Source organism: Alosa pseudoharengus, unplaced genomic scaffold (assembly GCF_046254945.1).
Source record: "Alosa pseudoharengus isolate Yale_2024_CS ecotype anadromous, Long Island Sound unplaced genomic scaffold, YU_APseudo_1.1 YU_APseudo_1.1_scf_13, whole genome shotgun sequence".
Classification (NCBI taxonomy): domain Eukaryota; kingdom Metazoa; phylum Chordata; class Actinopteri; order Clupeiformes; family Clupeidae; genus Alosa; species Alosa pseudoharengus.
Genome location: NW_027468598.1, coordinates 8144533 through 8157500, shown reverse-complemented (window position 1 = coordinate 8157500; position 12968 = coordinate 8144533). Strand labels below are relative to the sequence as shown.

At 41.9% G+C, this 12968-nt stretch overlaps 1 protein-coding gene across 1 annotated transcript in view; it reads right to left on the bottom strand.

The window, feature by feature from the left end:
- The window catches only part of tiparp (TCDD-inducible poly(ADP-ribose) polymerase), a 19927-nt gene extending 17470 nt beyond the window's left edge, over nucleotides 1-2457 (bottom strand). Inside the window, exons 1-2 of the mRNA XM_076281979.1 lie at nucleotides 2263-2457; nucleotides 536-1477 (exon numbers count right to left, since the gene is read on the bottom strand). Of these exons, the coding sequence (XP_076138094.1) occupies nucleotides 536-1449 (914 nt within the window). The 5' untranslated portion in view covers nucleotides 1450-1477; nucleotides 2263-2457. The remainder of the gene's footprint in view (nucleotides 1-535; nucleotides 1478-2262) is intronic.
- Between the last annotated feature and the right edge of the window lie 10511 nt (nucleotides 2458-12968).

The window sequence follows — 12968 nt, the reverse complement described above, 5'->3', positions numbered from 1 at the left end:
CTGTGAGCTTCACTTTGTGGTGGAGTGCGTGCAATAGTACACCCCCTCATAGGCCTACATGTGTTTGTGTGTGTGACTGAGAGAGAGAAAGACAAACACACACACACACACACACACACACAGAGAGAGAGAGAGAGAGAGAGAGAGAGAGAGAGAGCGAGCAAATGTGTGCGTGTGACCGTGCGTGTGAGCGTGTGTGTCAGTGACCACACCGGGCAGCTCTGGGTCATGCAAGTTTATAGCTCCCAGCCGACAATACACTTCCTCATGTAATGCCAGCCATCAACGGGCTTAAAATGACACATATTGAAGAGGAACTAACAGCAGCTGGGCTTTAACAGCTAAGGTCAGAGTAGCATACATGTAGTGGCATGGGAAGCATAACCACTACAAAGCAATTACGCACTTCTCGAAATGCTGGTTCATTGACAGACTGATCAATTGCGATTAACTCACTAACTAATAAAACTGAAAACGCAAATACTCAAACAACCTTGAATACAGTGTGGATGAGAGAAAAATAAGAGGAACTCACAGAAACTTCATTCTGACTTGTTCATTGTCCGGATTGCAATACAGCCTTTCCAGCTGTTCTTGCGAATCATCCGATATACTTTGCCAAATTTTCGTATCGGCTCTGCAAATTTGCCAGTGGTAGGGTAGCACGGTGTGGTGGTGTGCACAGTCGCTGCCATAGACACAGACTCCCTGGAGGAAATCCACGCAAATCGATACCCCGTCGCCTTGATGTGTGTGGTACTGCAGCTGGGTCAGAAGTTCAAAGACTAAATCCAAAGAGGCTTCTTCGCTTTTATCCAGAAAGATCTCACTCTGCAGCGAGCTGTCTTTGATGGCGAGGCAATTTGCACCCTGCAAGGACTCCGAGGTATAGATGTCATTCATCTTTTGCCCCTCACATGGGGTAACGGTGGTGGGCGCCGTCACGTCGCGCGCCTGGGGCGGGAAGCCGTGCTCATTAGTGTCCATTGTCACCCGCTGAATATCAGTCACCTTCTGCCCCCCTTCCCGAACATCGGCTGATGTGTCCGCCATTTCCGTGTCTGCTGTGTTGCCCATCAGTCCAGAAACGGTACTCTCGTCCTTCAAGCACACCTGATCGACCCTTGTTTGCTTTACCACCACAGCGGTACATAGATTCCTCTGCGTCCTCGTTGGATTCCTGGGAACAAACACTCCATCTCCGGCTACAAGTGCGTCCGCGCTCAGTAATGTAGTCAAAATGGGATCCCCTAGAGTCCGAAGGCAATTCGCGTCCAATTTAATCGGCTTCTTCTTAAAACAAGGTTTCACTAAAGGTATCTTGTCAGCTAGTACCATTTGTTGTTCTGTAAACTCAGCGTTACCCATGGTCAGATTCAGTGTGGGCTCCTCCATAACTTTATCAGTAGTGTCTGCTGGCTTCGCTAGAATGTGCAGTGTTTTCTCCATGTCAAAGACTCAAGCGTTGTCCAGAAACCTAATAAAGAACACAGAGAGATAGAATGGTTTAATGCTAGGCTACACAAGTTGTATGTTGTTGAGAGGGTTATGACTCCACACCAGAGTCTATTCCTTCGTGGCCATATTCCCACATTATCAAATAATCAACACTCGCGAGTTGGCATTTACTTGCTGATCGAAATATAGATACCATCCACAGAACGTGAGCTGGTGCCACTACTCAATTGAAAGCATATCTTTCTATTTAAGATTACCCAAATAAGAGTAGGCTATGGATTATGGTTAGGGTTGCCCTTCAGTTATAGGGCAACTGAAACTTGAAGCAAACAAAGGCGTCTGCTGTAAACTTTCTTTATCTCTTTCTCATCTTTTTACCAGTGATATCCGAACCCTACCCAAAACGATGCGATACAATCACTGTGGAAATGTAACACAACGTTCCCAAAGGAGTAATTTTGATGAGTTTGATCAGATACATTGAGTCGCTAGCGTACGTGCCAGTTACTGCTCGAGCAAGTTCGCACGTACTGTTTCTGTTAAAGCGATCCCTACTCTACGCCCGCCCGGCACTGCGGCTCTACACAAAGAGCCTTGTGATAGTAACAATCATGGGTATTTTTGCAGGCCAGCAAAATTTCAGTTTAATAATGAACATAACCTCATTCTTCGGTATAACAAATTGTACTGGTTATTGTTCACATATTCCCTTATCTCCGAGGATTTGGGTTTCCGCAAGGCGGCCGGGAGCAAAAATCGGCAGATAAAATGGAAACATTGTAAATAACGAACCCCAGATCATACCTGTACAATGGTAAACGTCTCCTTTCCCCCTTGATGTAATCGTCGAAGCGGCAGTCCCGTCTCACCATGGGTATTTCGAGTGCCGGGAAATCCGCGTCAACTTGCACAGGACAGGGCAGTGCGTGACAAAGCGCTCATCCACAGACCAAGGCTGCACCGACACGCAGCTGTTGCAGTACTCTCTGTGCTAGTGCACTAGAGCCGTCGGCTCTCGTCGCGACGGCTCCGGTCTAGGGGCGGGCCTTGGCATGAGACACGAGAAAAAGAACCAGGAAGTGGTCCGGCGTCCTCTCTGCTCTGACTCACCCCACTAGTTTGCCGTTACCAGAAATCAGACACTGTAATAAAATGACTATGATAGTTTCGTGCCGGTTTGCATGTTAAGATAATATAGGCAGCAGTTTCCAGTGGGACAGTTTAACAGACTGAAAGGAAATGAGGTGGGTAGGCCAAATGCGTCACAAGTTGGCTGTAGAGTAGGCTGCGCTATAGCATAGCCTATTATTGTCCAGTGTGTGTTAGAAATTATTGCCTACATATGGATGTAGGCAAGTAGGGTTTATATTGTATAGGCATATATGGAGATGGAGCACCCTATGTGTGGTGCTATAGTGCTACCAGTGCATGACACCTGCTGGCTAGATGAATTGAGGCTAAAGGTTATTTGCTGCGCACTGATAATGCGATGCGTGCCCAGGGTGTAACATGCAAGCGTTGTTTACGCCAAACGACACGCCACACAGCTTACGGCACTCACATAAATTGTATATTAACCGTGCAGCCGCCAATCCAATTAAGTTAGGTGAAGGTTTCCATCACCGCAGTCCACAATACCAGGCTACCGGGATATAATAGAGCACCTGCCTAAGATAGTGCCTAAGATAGAAACATAATTGTCTGTTTGCACATCCATGCGTCTCAAACATTCTTTCTAAACCAGAGTGCGTAGCTACATTGTTCGTGTTTCGGCATGTTTCGAAGCTGTCTATAAAATGAAACCTATCTATTCTCTCTCTAGACACTGCCCGAGACATGGAAAGTCTACTAATAAAAATATATCGAACACATGCAGGCCCTATAATTATTGTGAACAGCCGCGTCAACATTTGTGCTTAGAACACACAAACCCTAATAGCCTATTGATGTAAGAATAAGGCTATATCACTGTGGGTGTGTTTAGAAAAATATGTAGTTTGAACCCACAATCCCTATTATTATGTTATAATGTTATAAGCATCACTGACATTGATGACATTTTGTAGATCATTCAAATTATTGTACACTTATCTATGTAAGCATGTCTAGATATCAATTGCACTATGTATTGATTTGTGTTTGAATTAACATCAAGGCCATTTTTTAAAAATATAATTGTCCATGTGCCTTATGAAAATGGCCAGCCAAATGCTGTAACAGATTGATGTCTGTTTTAAAGAAATCATTCAAATATTTTATACATTTTAATATTCTATTGTGACCTAGTCTTCACAGAACTCCATTAATACCAGGGTAACGATCAGAGTTATAACCCAAGAGAGTTGGAGGAGGGGTTGGATTTGTGTTGTAATGAATGTGCGTGTCTGTAGGGGTTTAGAAGGGTAAAGAAGAAGGGATGAAGGTGAAGGCTAGCTGGTAGGGGGTGACCAAAACAAAGAGGCCCCGTTATTGCTCAGCCCTCTCTCTGGGCTCAGAGAACAGGATGTTGGGAACAATGCCCCACTCTTACCCTCCTCTCATCTAACCAGGGTGCCCCATGTGCATTCACAACCTGCTGATCTAAGTCAGAACCCCGTCATTCTCTCAAGAGAAGCCTACCAAGGGCCTTATGTAGTGGATGCTTGCCGACTAGCTACTACCCCTAAATAATTGTAATAATTGTCCACTGCTGTCCTCGAAATTATTTTCTTATTTAAATCCAAGTGATTTGGTCTTCCCTTTGAAATACCAATCCACTATTTCATGCCTTAACGCTGGACTTGGATGTCAGAACAGAAGAAGGGGCCAAAGGAGTGCTGTGAGAGAATGTGAGAGAAAGAGTGGACAAGAGCCAACATGTAGCCTTCAGTGGCATGAGAGAGATGGAATTTTAATTACCTTCCAGAAACCCGCCCAGCAGGTTGCTTCTTCAGAAATGCCACAGATGCCTCCCCACTAGACGGACTGAGATTACTTGTTTTTTACAGCAAAACATAAGGGCTTCCTAGATGAAGATGTTGACACCCACACTTCGTCACCCCCAATGTACCTATAGCGTCATAGTCAAACTCCACAGTCATGTTATACCAGTGTTGTGAGTCTGTCTTATCTATTCTATCTATTTTCATTCACTGTTTCTTTTTTCAAGGTTAAAGGTCTGTGACGTTAAACGTCAGTCGAGGGAAAACAGAGCTCATAGCAATGCTGGGAAGATGCCATGCTTTTTCTGACTTCCTTGTGAACTAATGACTTTTTTGCACTTTCCATGACACCACAAAACCTGTAGATCAATGATGAAAATTAAGAAACTGATTCAGCCAGGGCCAAATTGGGGGAGGGTTTGGGGGGAGTACAAACGCTGAATGGAGCCTTAGATAAGGCTCATGTGTTGGCACTAACGCAGAGTGGTTAGTGAGAAGTTAACTGTCCTTTCTGGGCAATAGAGTAGCCAACTGCCTCACTTTCCATTTCCCTTGCTTGTTTGTTTGTGTGTGGTGATTGGTCACCTATCTTTGACTTTCATTTCTAGCTGTGCTCCTCCCATTTAAACAACATTAGCACATGTCAGGTTTCCCTTTCCCCCATGGTGTCTGTGTATGTTACCATCTCTCTTCTCGACATTAGCATATCTTTAGCACTGCATCAGCTTTCTGTTCTACAGAAGTTGTAAGAAACCTTGTCCCGTCATCTCTCAGAAAGGCCTGTCTTATGCTATGCTGCTCATCGGGGAACACAACATGAACATGCTTGCAACAGGGGAAGTTGAGCATGCAGAAACACACACTGCTGCTTTTACACAGAGTCAACAACACCGAGCAGGGGAAAAAAACAGCAGGGTGATCTTATTAGAACTAGGAATCAACACTGGCCTTGGTCTCACCAACTGTCCTGCTCAATAAGAAATAAAAAATGTTTTGTGGGGAAAAGCCATCATAAACAGAAACACATTTTGACATTTCTGACTGTGACGGAACTGAAAAAATAAGAAACTTCATTAAGGAACTATTTTAGGAAACTGAAATACAGTACTAATATTTACTGGCAGGCAACACCATTGTTTGTTTATGGGTTCATCTAATCACATTGGACCTGTTTGGACGGAAATAAGCCTTTAGATTTGAGCTCTGCAGACTCTTGGTGGACATCAAAATTCCTTTTATAGTCTTTGCCCACATTTAACATTCACTTTGTACCAACACCTCAGAACACGTGACAAAGGGCAGCAGGCTAAATCAGACAAAAATGTCCTTGATTCATTAAAAATCAAGGTGTGTGTGTGTCTGTGTAAGAAGGAGAGAGATGCAGTATTCCCTGGTCTTTTTATCAAAAAGTCTCCAACATCCCCAAATGGACTGAGCCCCATTGTCTATTTAGTTGTGGTGTAACAATGGTGGAAGCAATGGTGGAAGCAGGCGATAACGAAATGAAACTCAGAAGCTCTGCAAGCTCCTGAACCACAGATCTGGATAAAGCCTAGTGTGTGTAGCTTGTGCTGTATAATATGACAACCTATCAGGGTGACACCAGGCCTCTTGGGCTGTGCACACTGTGGCTGATTTGAAAGAGCCGATACAATGATCTCATGAGAGAACGGAGGCCTGCTCTTTCACACACCTCTCAGCCTGCTCAAGTGACACACAGGCTCCTCATAAGTGACACACCAAAGGGAGGCTCTTTCAGCCCAAACCCCTCCAACAGAGCCCTGCTTCTGTCCTCTGGGCCTCAGGAGGAGGCCATCATTTTAAGCAGAGGTTAAAGGAGGTCCGGCATGAATTAAACATAGCTTAAAAGTACTAATCACACACTGATGAGGTTGCCATCACAACCACTTTCATTTCCGTTTGTGAGATCTGGTTAACATCAGAAGAAAAAGGAACAATCACTCCACCTACTGGCACTGTAGAGAACTTCAACAGATCGCAAACAGATGAACACTATGATCACCTTGTTGACAACAGTCATCGCAACATTGGAGACACAAGGAATCACGGGTAAGATTATTTCCTGGCTTCTAGCAGCTCCAGAAAAGACAAAAGGAAGGTAGGCGTCTTCAGTGTTGCACGGAGCAATTTCCTGCTAAAAGGATAAGCAAGGGAGATTGGACTGCTCAAAGCCAATGAGGTGGTAATGTGAAAAATGTGCTGCGCCTGTGCTACAACCAGCTTGTGAGAAAGTGTACAATACATCGCTCTGGCCCAAAAGACTGCATGCCTCTTCCAATTAAGATACTGACCCCTCTGGTGTGCAGCTGTGTGTGTCTAAGAGAAGGGATAGACCAGGGCTAGGCCATGTAGTATTTTTTTTAGTTTAAGTGCAAAAAAAAGTGATGTAAACTGATGTCTGTAATCATATGGTGATTGCATCAATGTTTATTGTACCTGTGGGTTTGAGATAATAATGTGAAATATTATTTGGTAACAATATTGTTCCAGTTTTATTGAAAAGCATGAGTTGCAAATAAAATAAATGTTTTAAAAAGCATCATCTGGGCTATTCAAATATTATTTTAAGTTGGAGGATTGCCAACTGTTTTATATTTTTCTGGATTTACATAGGCCCTAAGTGAAGTGATAGCATGGAATTATTACTGTAATCTAATGAAATCAGACAGATTGTCTGCAAATTAATGTGAAATTACTTTCATGCAATTGAAAACAATAATATTTAATGAAAATAGATACAACTTATGAAATCTTAGCATGTATCAAAACACACTCTAGCCTATGGGATGATGACCAGTAACTAGTAGCCTAACATGGAAATGTATAGCTATTGGAAGTTACATAATATAGTGGGTTTTAGTCTTTTCAGTTAGGTCTCCGTCTATATTTATATTTTTGATCAAATAGATTTTACCAACATCTGGTCAACAATAACCAATCCATGATAACCTATATTTGTATAGTTGTCCAGGTTGTGTAATAGATAGATAGATAGATAGATAGATAGATACTTTATTTGATCCCCAGGGGAAATTCAAGAAATGTAGTTGACATAGTTGAAATTCTAGGTTAATCTGTACTGGCCGCGAGATGTTATGGTGAGGTGTGAGGACTCTCGCTCTCTGATAAGCTTCCGGCGGTCCATCCGACACACTATCCCGCTTTTTATGATCTTCGTGCCATTAGCCAGGCTTGTCCTTCAGTTGTTTTCGGTCTCCAGAGATTTCTACTCACGGGTTGTAGCTGTGGAGCCACTGGTAAACATTGCAGTGAAGACAGTCTCACGCGCTCAAACAGTTCTTCGGAAGCCTTTCACATCTCCTTACCACCAAACCATGTCATGACAGAGGGCACCTCGTTTGCACACAGCAAGCAACCCCCCCCCCCACACACACACACACACACACACACATCATTTTTTGTATTCAACACGTTATCTCATCCCCTCCTCCCTGCACGCATCCATGCTAGCACGCTCACAGGGGAAACCTATGCACATGGAAACATGCGCGCTCACTTATCAAGTTGACACACACACGCACTCAAAACAACACATATTCCCCTATGGCCACTGGTCGCAGTCCCACACTACAGTGACAGCATCTTAGCTTACAGTCAGAGCATCATAGGACACTAGCTATAGAAGTACTAACACAGGGCAAATATATTATAGAGGTATTACAAAATATCATGTAGCCTAATATTCTATTATAAAAAAAACTAGCCTACAGTAATCTTAAAGTATTATAGTTTTGTAAAGGGTTATACTTGGTAAATCCTTGGTGTCAGAAAATAGTGTCATTATGTATTCATTTTCATTTAGCCTACAGCAAGAAGAAAGTTAGACCCACCATCACATATTCTGTCTGTGTTGTGATGATGGAGATGAGATTTGTCATCACATTTAGTGAATAAGTCCACCATCACCCGGAGAACACTAAATGGGCTGCTGTTCAAAATATCAGATCGTTTAGGCGGCTTTGGTAATGCTGTTGTTGATGATTCGGTTGATATTATTGTTTCAAGTCATTCCAGTCAATCACTCTTAGAATTTGTTTATAATGAAATATTTTTGTTAAATTGTGTTTTGAACAGCCACATAAATCATTTGCATAAATATTACGTTGATAAAATCTGAACTTTCTATCTTTCTAAGGTATGAAACTACTCCTATGAGAAAAAATGGTTACATTTTGGCTTCCTCAAAATAATATGTCAAAATTGTTTCAGTCTGTGACCACAGAATCCAAACAATGGTGCTGTCACAGTAAATTTGTTCCGGCCAGGGAAAAAGTTCCGGATGACGCAACAATACCGTTCTAATCAGCTGTTCGACAGCGTTGCTACGCTGGTCGCTATGCAATACATCTGGTGAGGGCGGCTCGCGCATTAACGTGAAGTGCATCTTGTCACTGCGTCATATCACCTCAGACCAGCGAGAGCGCGACTCCAAATTTCCTTGGGATACCCACATCTACTGCCACAGGCCCTATTATTTATTGTTTTTTTTTTTCAAATCGTGATAATTTACATTCGTTTTAGTACGATTCATTAGCTATACAAGAATAGAGTTGTTTAGTTTCTTAACGTTTAGTGTTTGTAGCATTAGCCAGCCCTAATTAACTTTTGTGTTGACGTTAGCTGTCAGTAGCTGACAAAGCATAAGTTGTTAGCGCATAGTTATCTTTATTTAAAACATTTTGTGATTTTGATAGTGACAAACAGTTGTTAAGATGGTGTTGTTACACGACATTTTCTTTTATCTTTCCAGCAAAGAGAAGTACAAGCAAGGGGTCACTGAGTCTTCCAAGAGAGCAATCAGGAAAGCAGCCAAAAACTTCTCTCTTCAAGGTACGTTACGGTGGTGTAAATGCTTTAGCTGCGAACTAATTTACTATCTGCTATGCAGAATATGTCAGAAATCTGTTATGTTAACTTAACTGAATTACCTCGCTAACCATTTGTGTTATATCATCAAAAAACTAGCTGGACTGCTAACTTGCATCAAAGTTCGCCAAGCACTTCACCTTAACTTTAGCACAATCACCTTAGCACAATCATAGCCTTCAAAATGAGTCAATCCAACAATTTGCCATTTCTAATCAAATGTTTTGCGTTTCTCGGGTTATGACAGGTGTATATCTACTTTCACGATTACATGTGTCATTATTATGAAATTTTTTGTATATTTACCTCAGAATTCACCTGAGGGACTAAAGCTAGATTGACAACTTCATTAATAAAATCTAGCCCAGAGGTAATGGCGACTGTAACGCAAGTTAGTTGGTGTACCCACACTTAGTGTTGCTAATGGCCAGGTCTTCCACCTAGACAATATTGTAATGTAGTTTCTTTTATAATTTATTTTTTATATATTTTTTATTTTTCAGATGACATAATGTTCTACAGAGGGACTGATGGACATTCCATGAGGAGGGTTGTTTTCTCTGAGGAAGAGAAGGTTACCATCCTCGAGGAGGTCCATGCTGGCCATTTCGGCAGGGACAGGATGATGGAGAAGATCAGGCAGAGGTTTTATTGGCACAACATCACAGCTGATGTTGACAATTGGGTTGGTGAATTTATATTAGTTCGGTTCTGACAGTACAACTGTTTCATTTTCTATGTACAGATGAATTGCTATTAACAGTTTCTGTTCATTCTTCATTTGCTGTGAAGGTCAGCACCTGCGAACCATGCCAGACGTTCGAGAGGGTGAAGACAGAGCCACCAGAGATGAAGCCAATTAAACCTGTGGCACCTTGGCACATGATCGGTGAGATTGCACTTTCACATGGATTTGCTAGAGACGTGACAGATTGCTACAGCATTAACAAGATTGAACTCTTACCCCTTCTTTTCTTCTATGATATCCAACATTTATATGAAGGTGTTGACCTCATCGGTCCATTGAAGAAGTCGCGGAAAGCAGGTAACCGATACCTACTAACAGCCACTGATTTTTTTACCAAATGGGTGGAGACTAGACCCATTAAGGCGAAAAATGCAGTGCTGACATCTGAGGTATGTATATAAACTAGGGCTGTCAATCGATTAAAAATGTAATTGAATCTAATGAATTACATTCTCTGTGATTAATTAACCTAGATTAATCGCATGCATCCAGTTTTGCTATGAACATATCTTAAAAACAACTTTGGCAGATGAGTGAATCAATGAACAGCCAAACCAATATTATAGACTTATAGAGCTTATAGAACATATAGAGTTCAACGTGTCTCTGTTTTATTATAATTTTCCCTTTGGGTCAGCATAGTGCCTGGGTCAGATTTTTAGCATGATAAATGAAAATGACTGAAGTTACCACTCACTGTCAATGACATGTGCAGAGTAGGCTACCCAAAGTAATGTGTGGAATAACACCTATGTTTTATCCTTTTTTTGGCCATTCAAACATGTAGATTTTGATTCACATAATTACTAGGTTGTTGCCTTTTCTATCCAGTAGGTGGCAGTCCAGGATAAGAAATAGCAGTTCAAGAAAATAAACTAAATAGTAGGAACAAAGATATTAAAGGAGCATATCCTTAGCCTGACGGGCCATCCTATATCATTGAAATGTATAGTCTGGAATCGAACCATTCACCTCGCTTAATCCAAGGGGCGGGCAGTGAATTGTCTTTCAAACTGCCTAGGCATGCAATAGGCCAGCGCTACGACCATATCCGTATCCGGTCTGCAAAACGGCAAATACATCCTTCTTCAAAAGGAATGACTTAAAGGTGCCATGTGTAATGTCCGCCAAAAAATCAATTCATACTCCACATTCCATAAAGATGGGGGCAGTATACTTCCAGAAAGTGAGTTGGTCTACCCTAGAGTAACAACCGAGAAACGTGTATTGCAGTTTGGCTGGCGGTTATGTTGCCCGCATACCGCCTCCCATGGCCGAAACTGGTATTATGACACCTGTCGGGCTGTGGCTAGTAATTTAGCATGCTAATTCAGGTTGATATCTCTGCAGCACTATACCTTGTCATTTTTTTTATGACATCATCGCCCTTATTTCTTCTCATTCTTTTGATGCGTGTAGCTCATTTTTTGGATATTTTTACCTCAATTCTTACACATGGCACCTTTAAGTGCATTGTGTTGCTCAACTTTCAAAGAAAAGCACAAGTCCAACTCCTCCAAAGTTGACGCCAATGCCGATTTAAACAACCGCTCTTCGTTCGCCATAGCCACCTTCCTTGTTGTTCACCGTCGTTATCCTGTTAAGCCCGCCTTAAGACTCTCTAACAAAATAGAGCGCTGTGATTGGATGATGTCCACGGCGTCAGCCAATAGAAATCCCTATGGTTTGATACTAGACGTACAGGCTGAGCAAATTAACTTGCCGCCGCTAGGGTGCGTCTAGATTTCTAGGCTAGCATATCCTACCGGTGCACACAGAAATGTAATGTGTGAAGTTATTGGAATGGAAATAAATGTAACCACCTTCCACATACTTTTGAAGACATTTTGTTCCAAGTGTGCAACAAATCTAGACAATTTATTAACGGAGTTTGCCGGTTAGTTAATTATTCGGTCATAGGGTAGGCTCTGCAAAACAGTGTTTTGCACTGAGGTGCTACTTCAGACTTGACAAACTCCTATGGTAGGCAACAGAAATTTCTTACTGCAGAAATAGTACATTGATGCTCCTGTCAACAGTATTGGTCTGGGTGTTCTTTTTAAACGTAGGCCTAGGCTAAATGTTTCATTCAAAGCAGTGCTTTCTCGTCTGCCTCCTTCAGTCACGATAGCCAGACTGCACTGGGTCAAATGTCACTATGAAATGTGATTAAGCACATGTTAATTACTACCAATGATCTAATCCTTTATAACATTATGTTGTAGGCAATGATGGACATCTTCCTCACGCATGGCTCTCCTGAGGTCATCTTAACGGACCGAGGTCGTGAATTTTGGAACAGGGTAACGTTTCACTGTAGTCGTTACAGTTAACTGGTGTTATAATTGCTTACAGTTTTTTCTGATTGCTTAAGCACATTTTTGGTAGCTATTGGCTATTTCGGCAAAACTCGAATAGGAAAACCTTTCACCAAATCAGCAAAACACATCCTCTTCCTAGGCCTGCTCTAATTCTCACTCTTCTTACTCTTCCTGCTCCCTCCATTGTACTCCACACGGATGTATGTTTATGCTGCATTTTACAACGGCATTGAACGTGATTCAGCCAATCACAATCAAGGACCGGAACTATCAGTTTTAGAATTAGCAATCTCAAAGTGCTACAGAGCAACAGTTTTTTTTTAAATAATGTAATTTAATGTGTGTGTATGTATGTATTTCTGCCTAAGGTTAATCAGAAGATGTTTGAAAAATGTGGGGTGAAACACCGAATGTCATCAGCATACCACCCACAGACAAATGGTATGCATAATTGTTGGTAGTGTTGTTATTGTAATTGACTACTATGATTGTTACTCTAAATGTAATTTATTTCTTGTAGGTTTGGATGAACGCACAAACCAGACCCTAAAAAAAGCGATTGGGAAAACCCTAAAGGGGTATCAAGAAAGTTGGGAGGACAAGCTGAAGGAG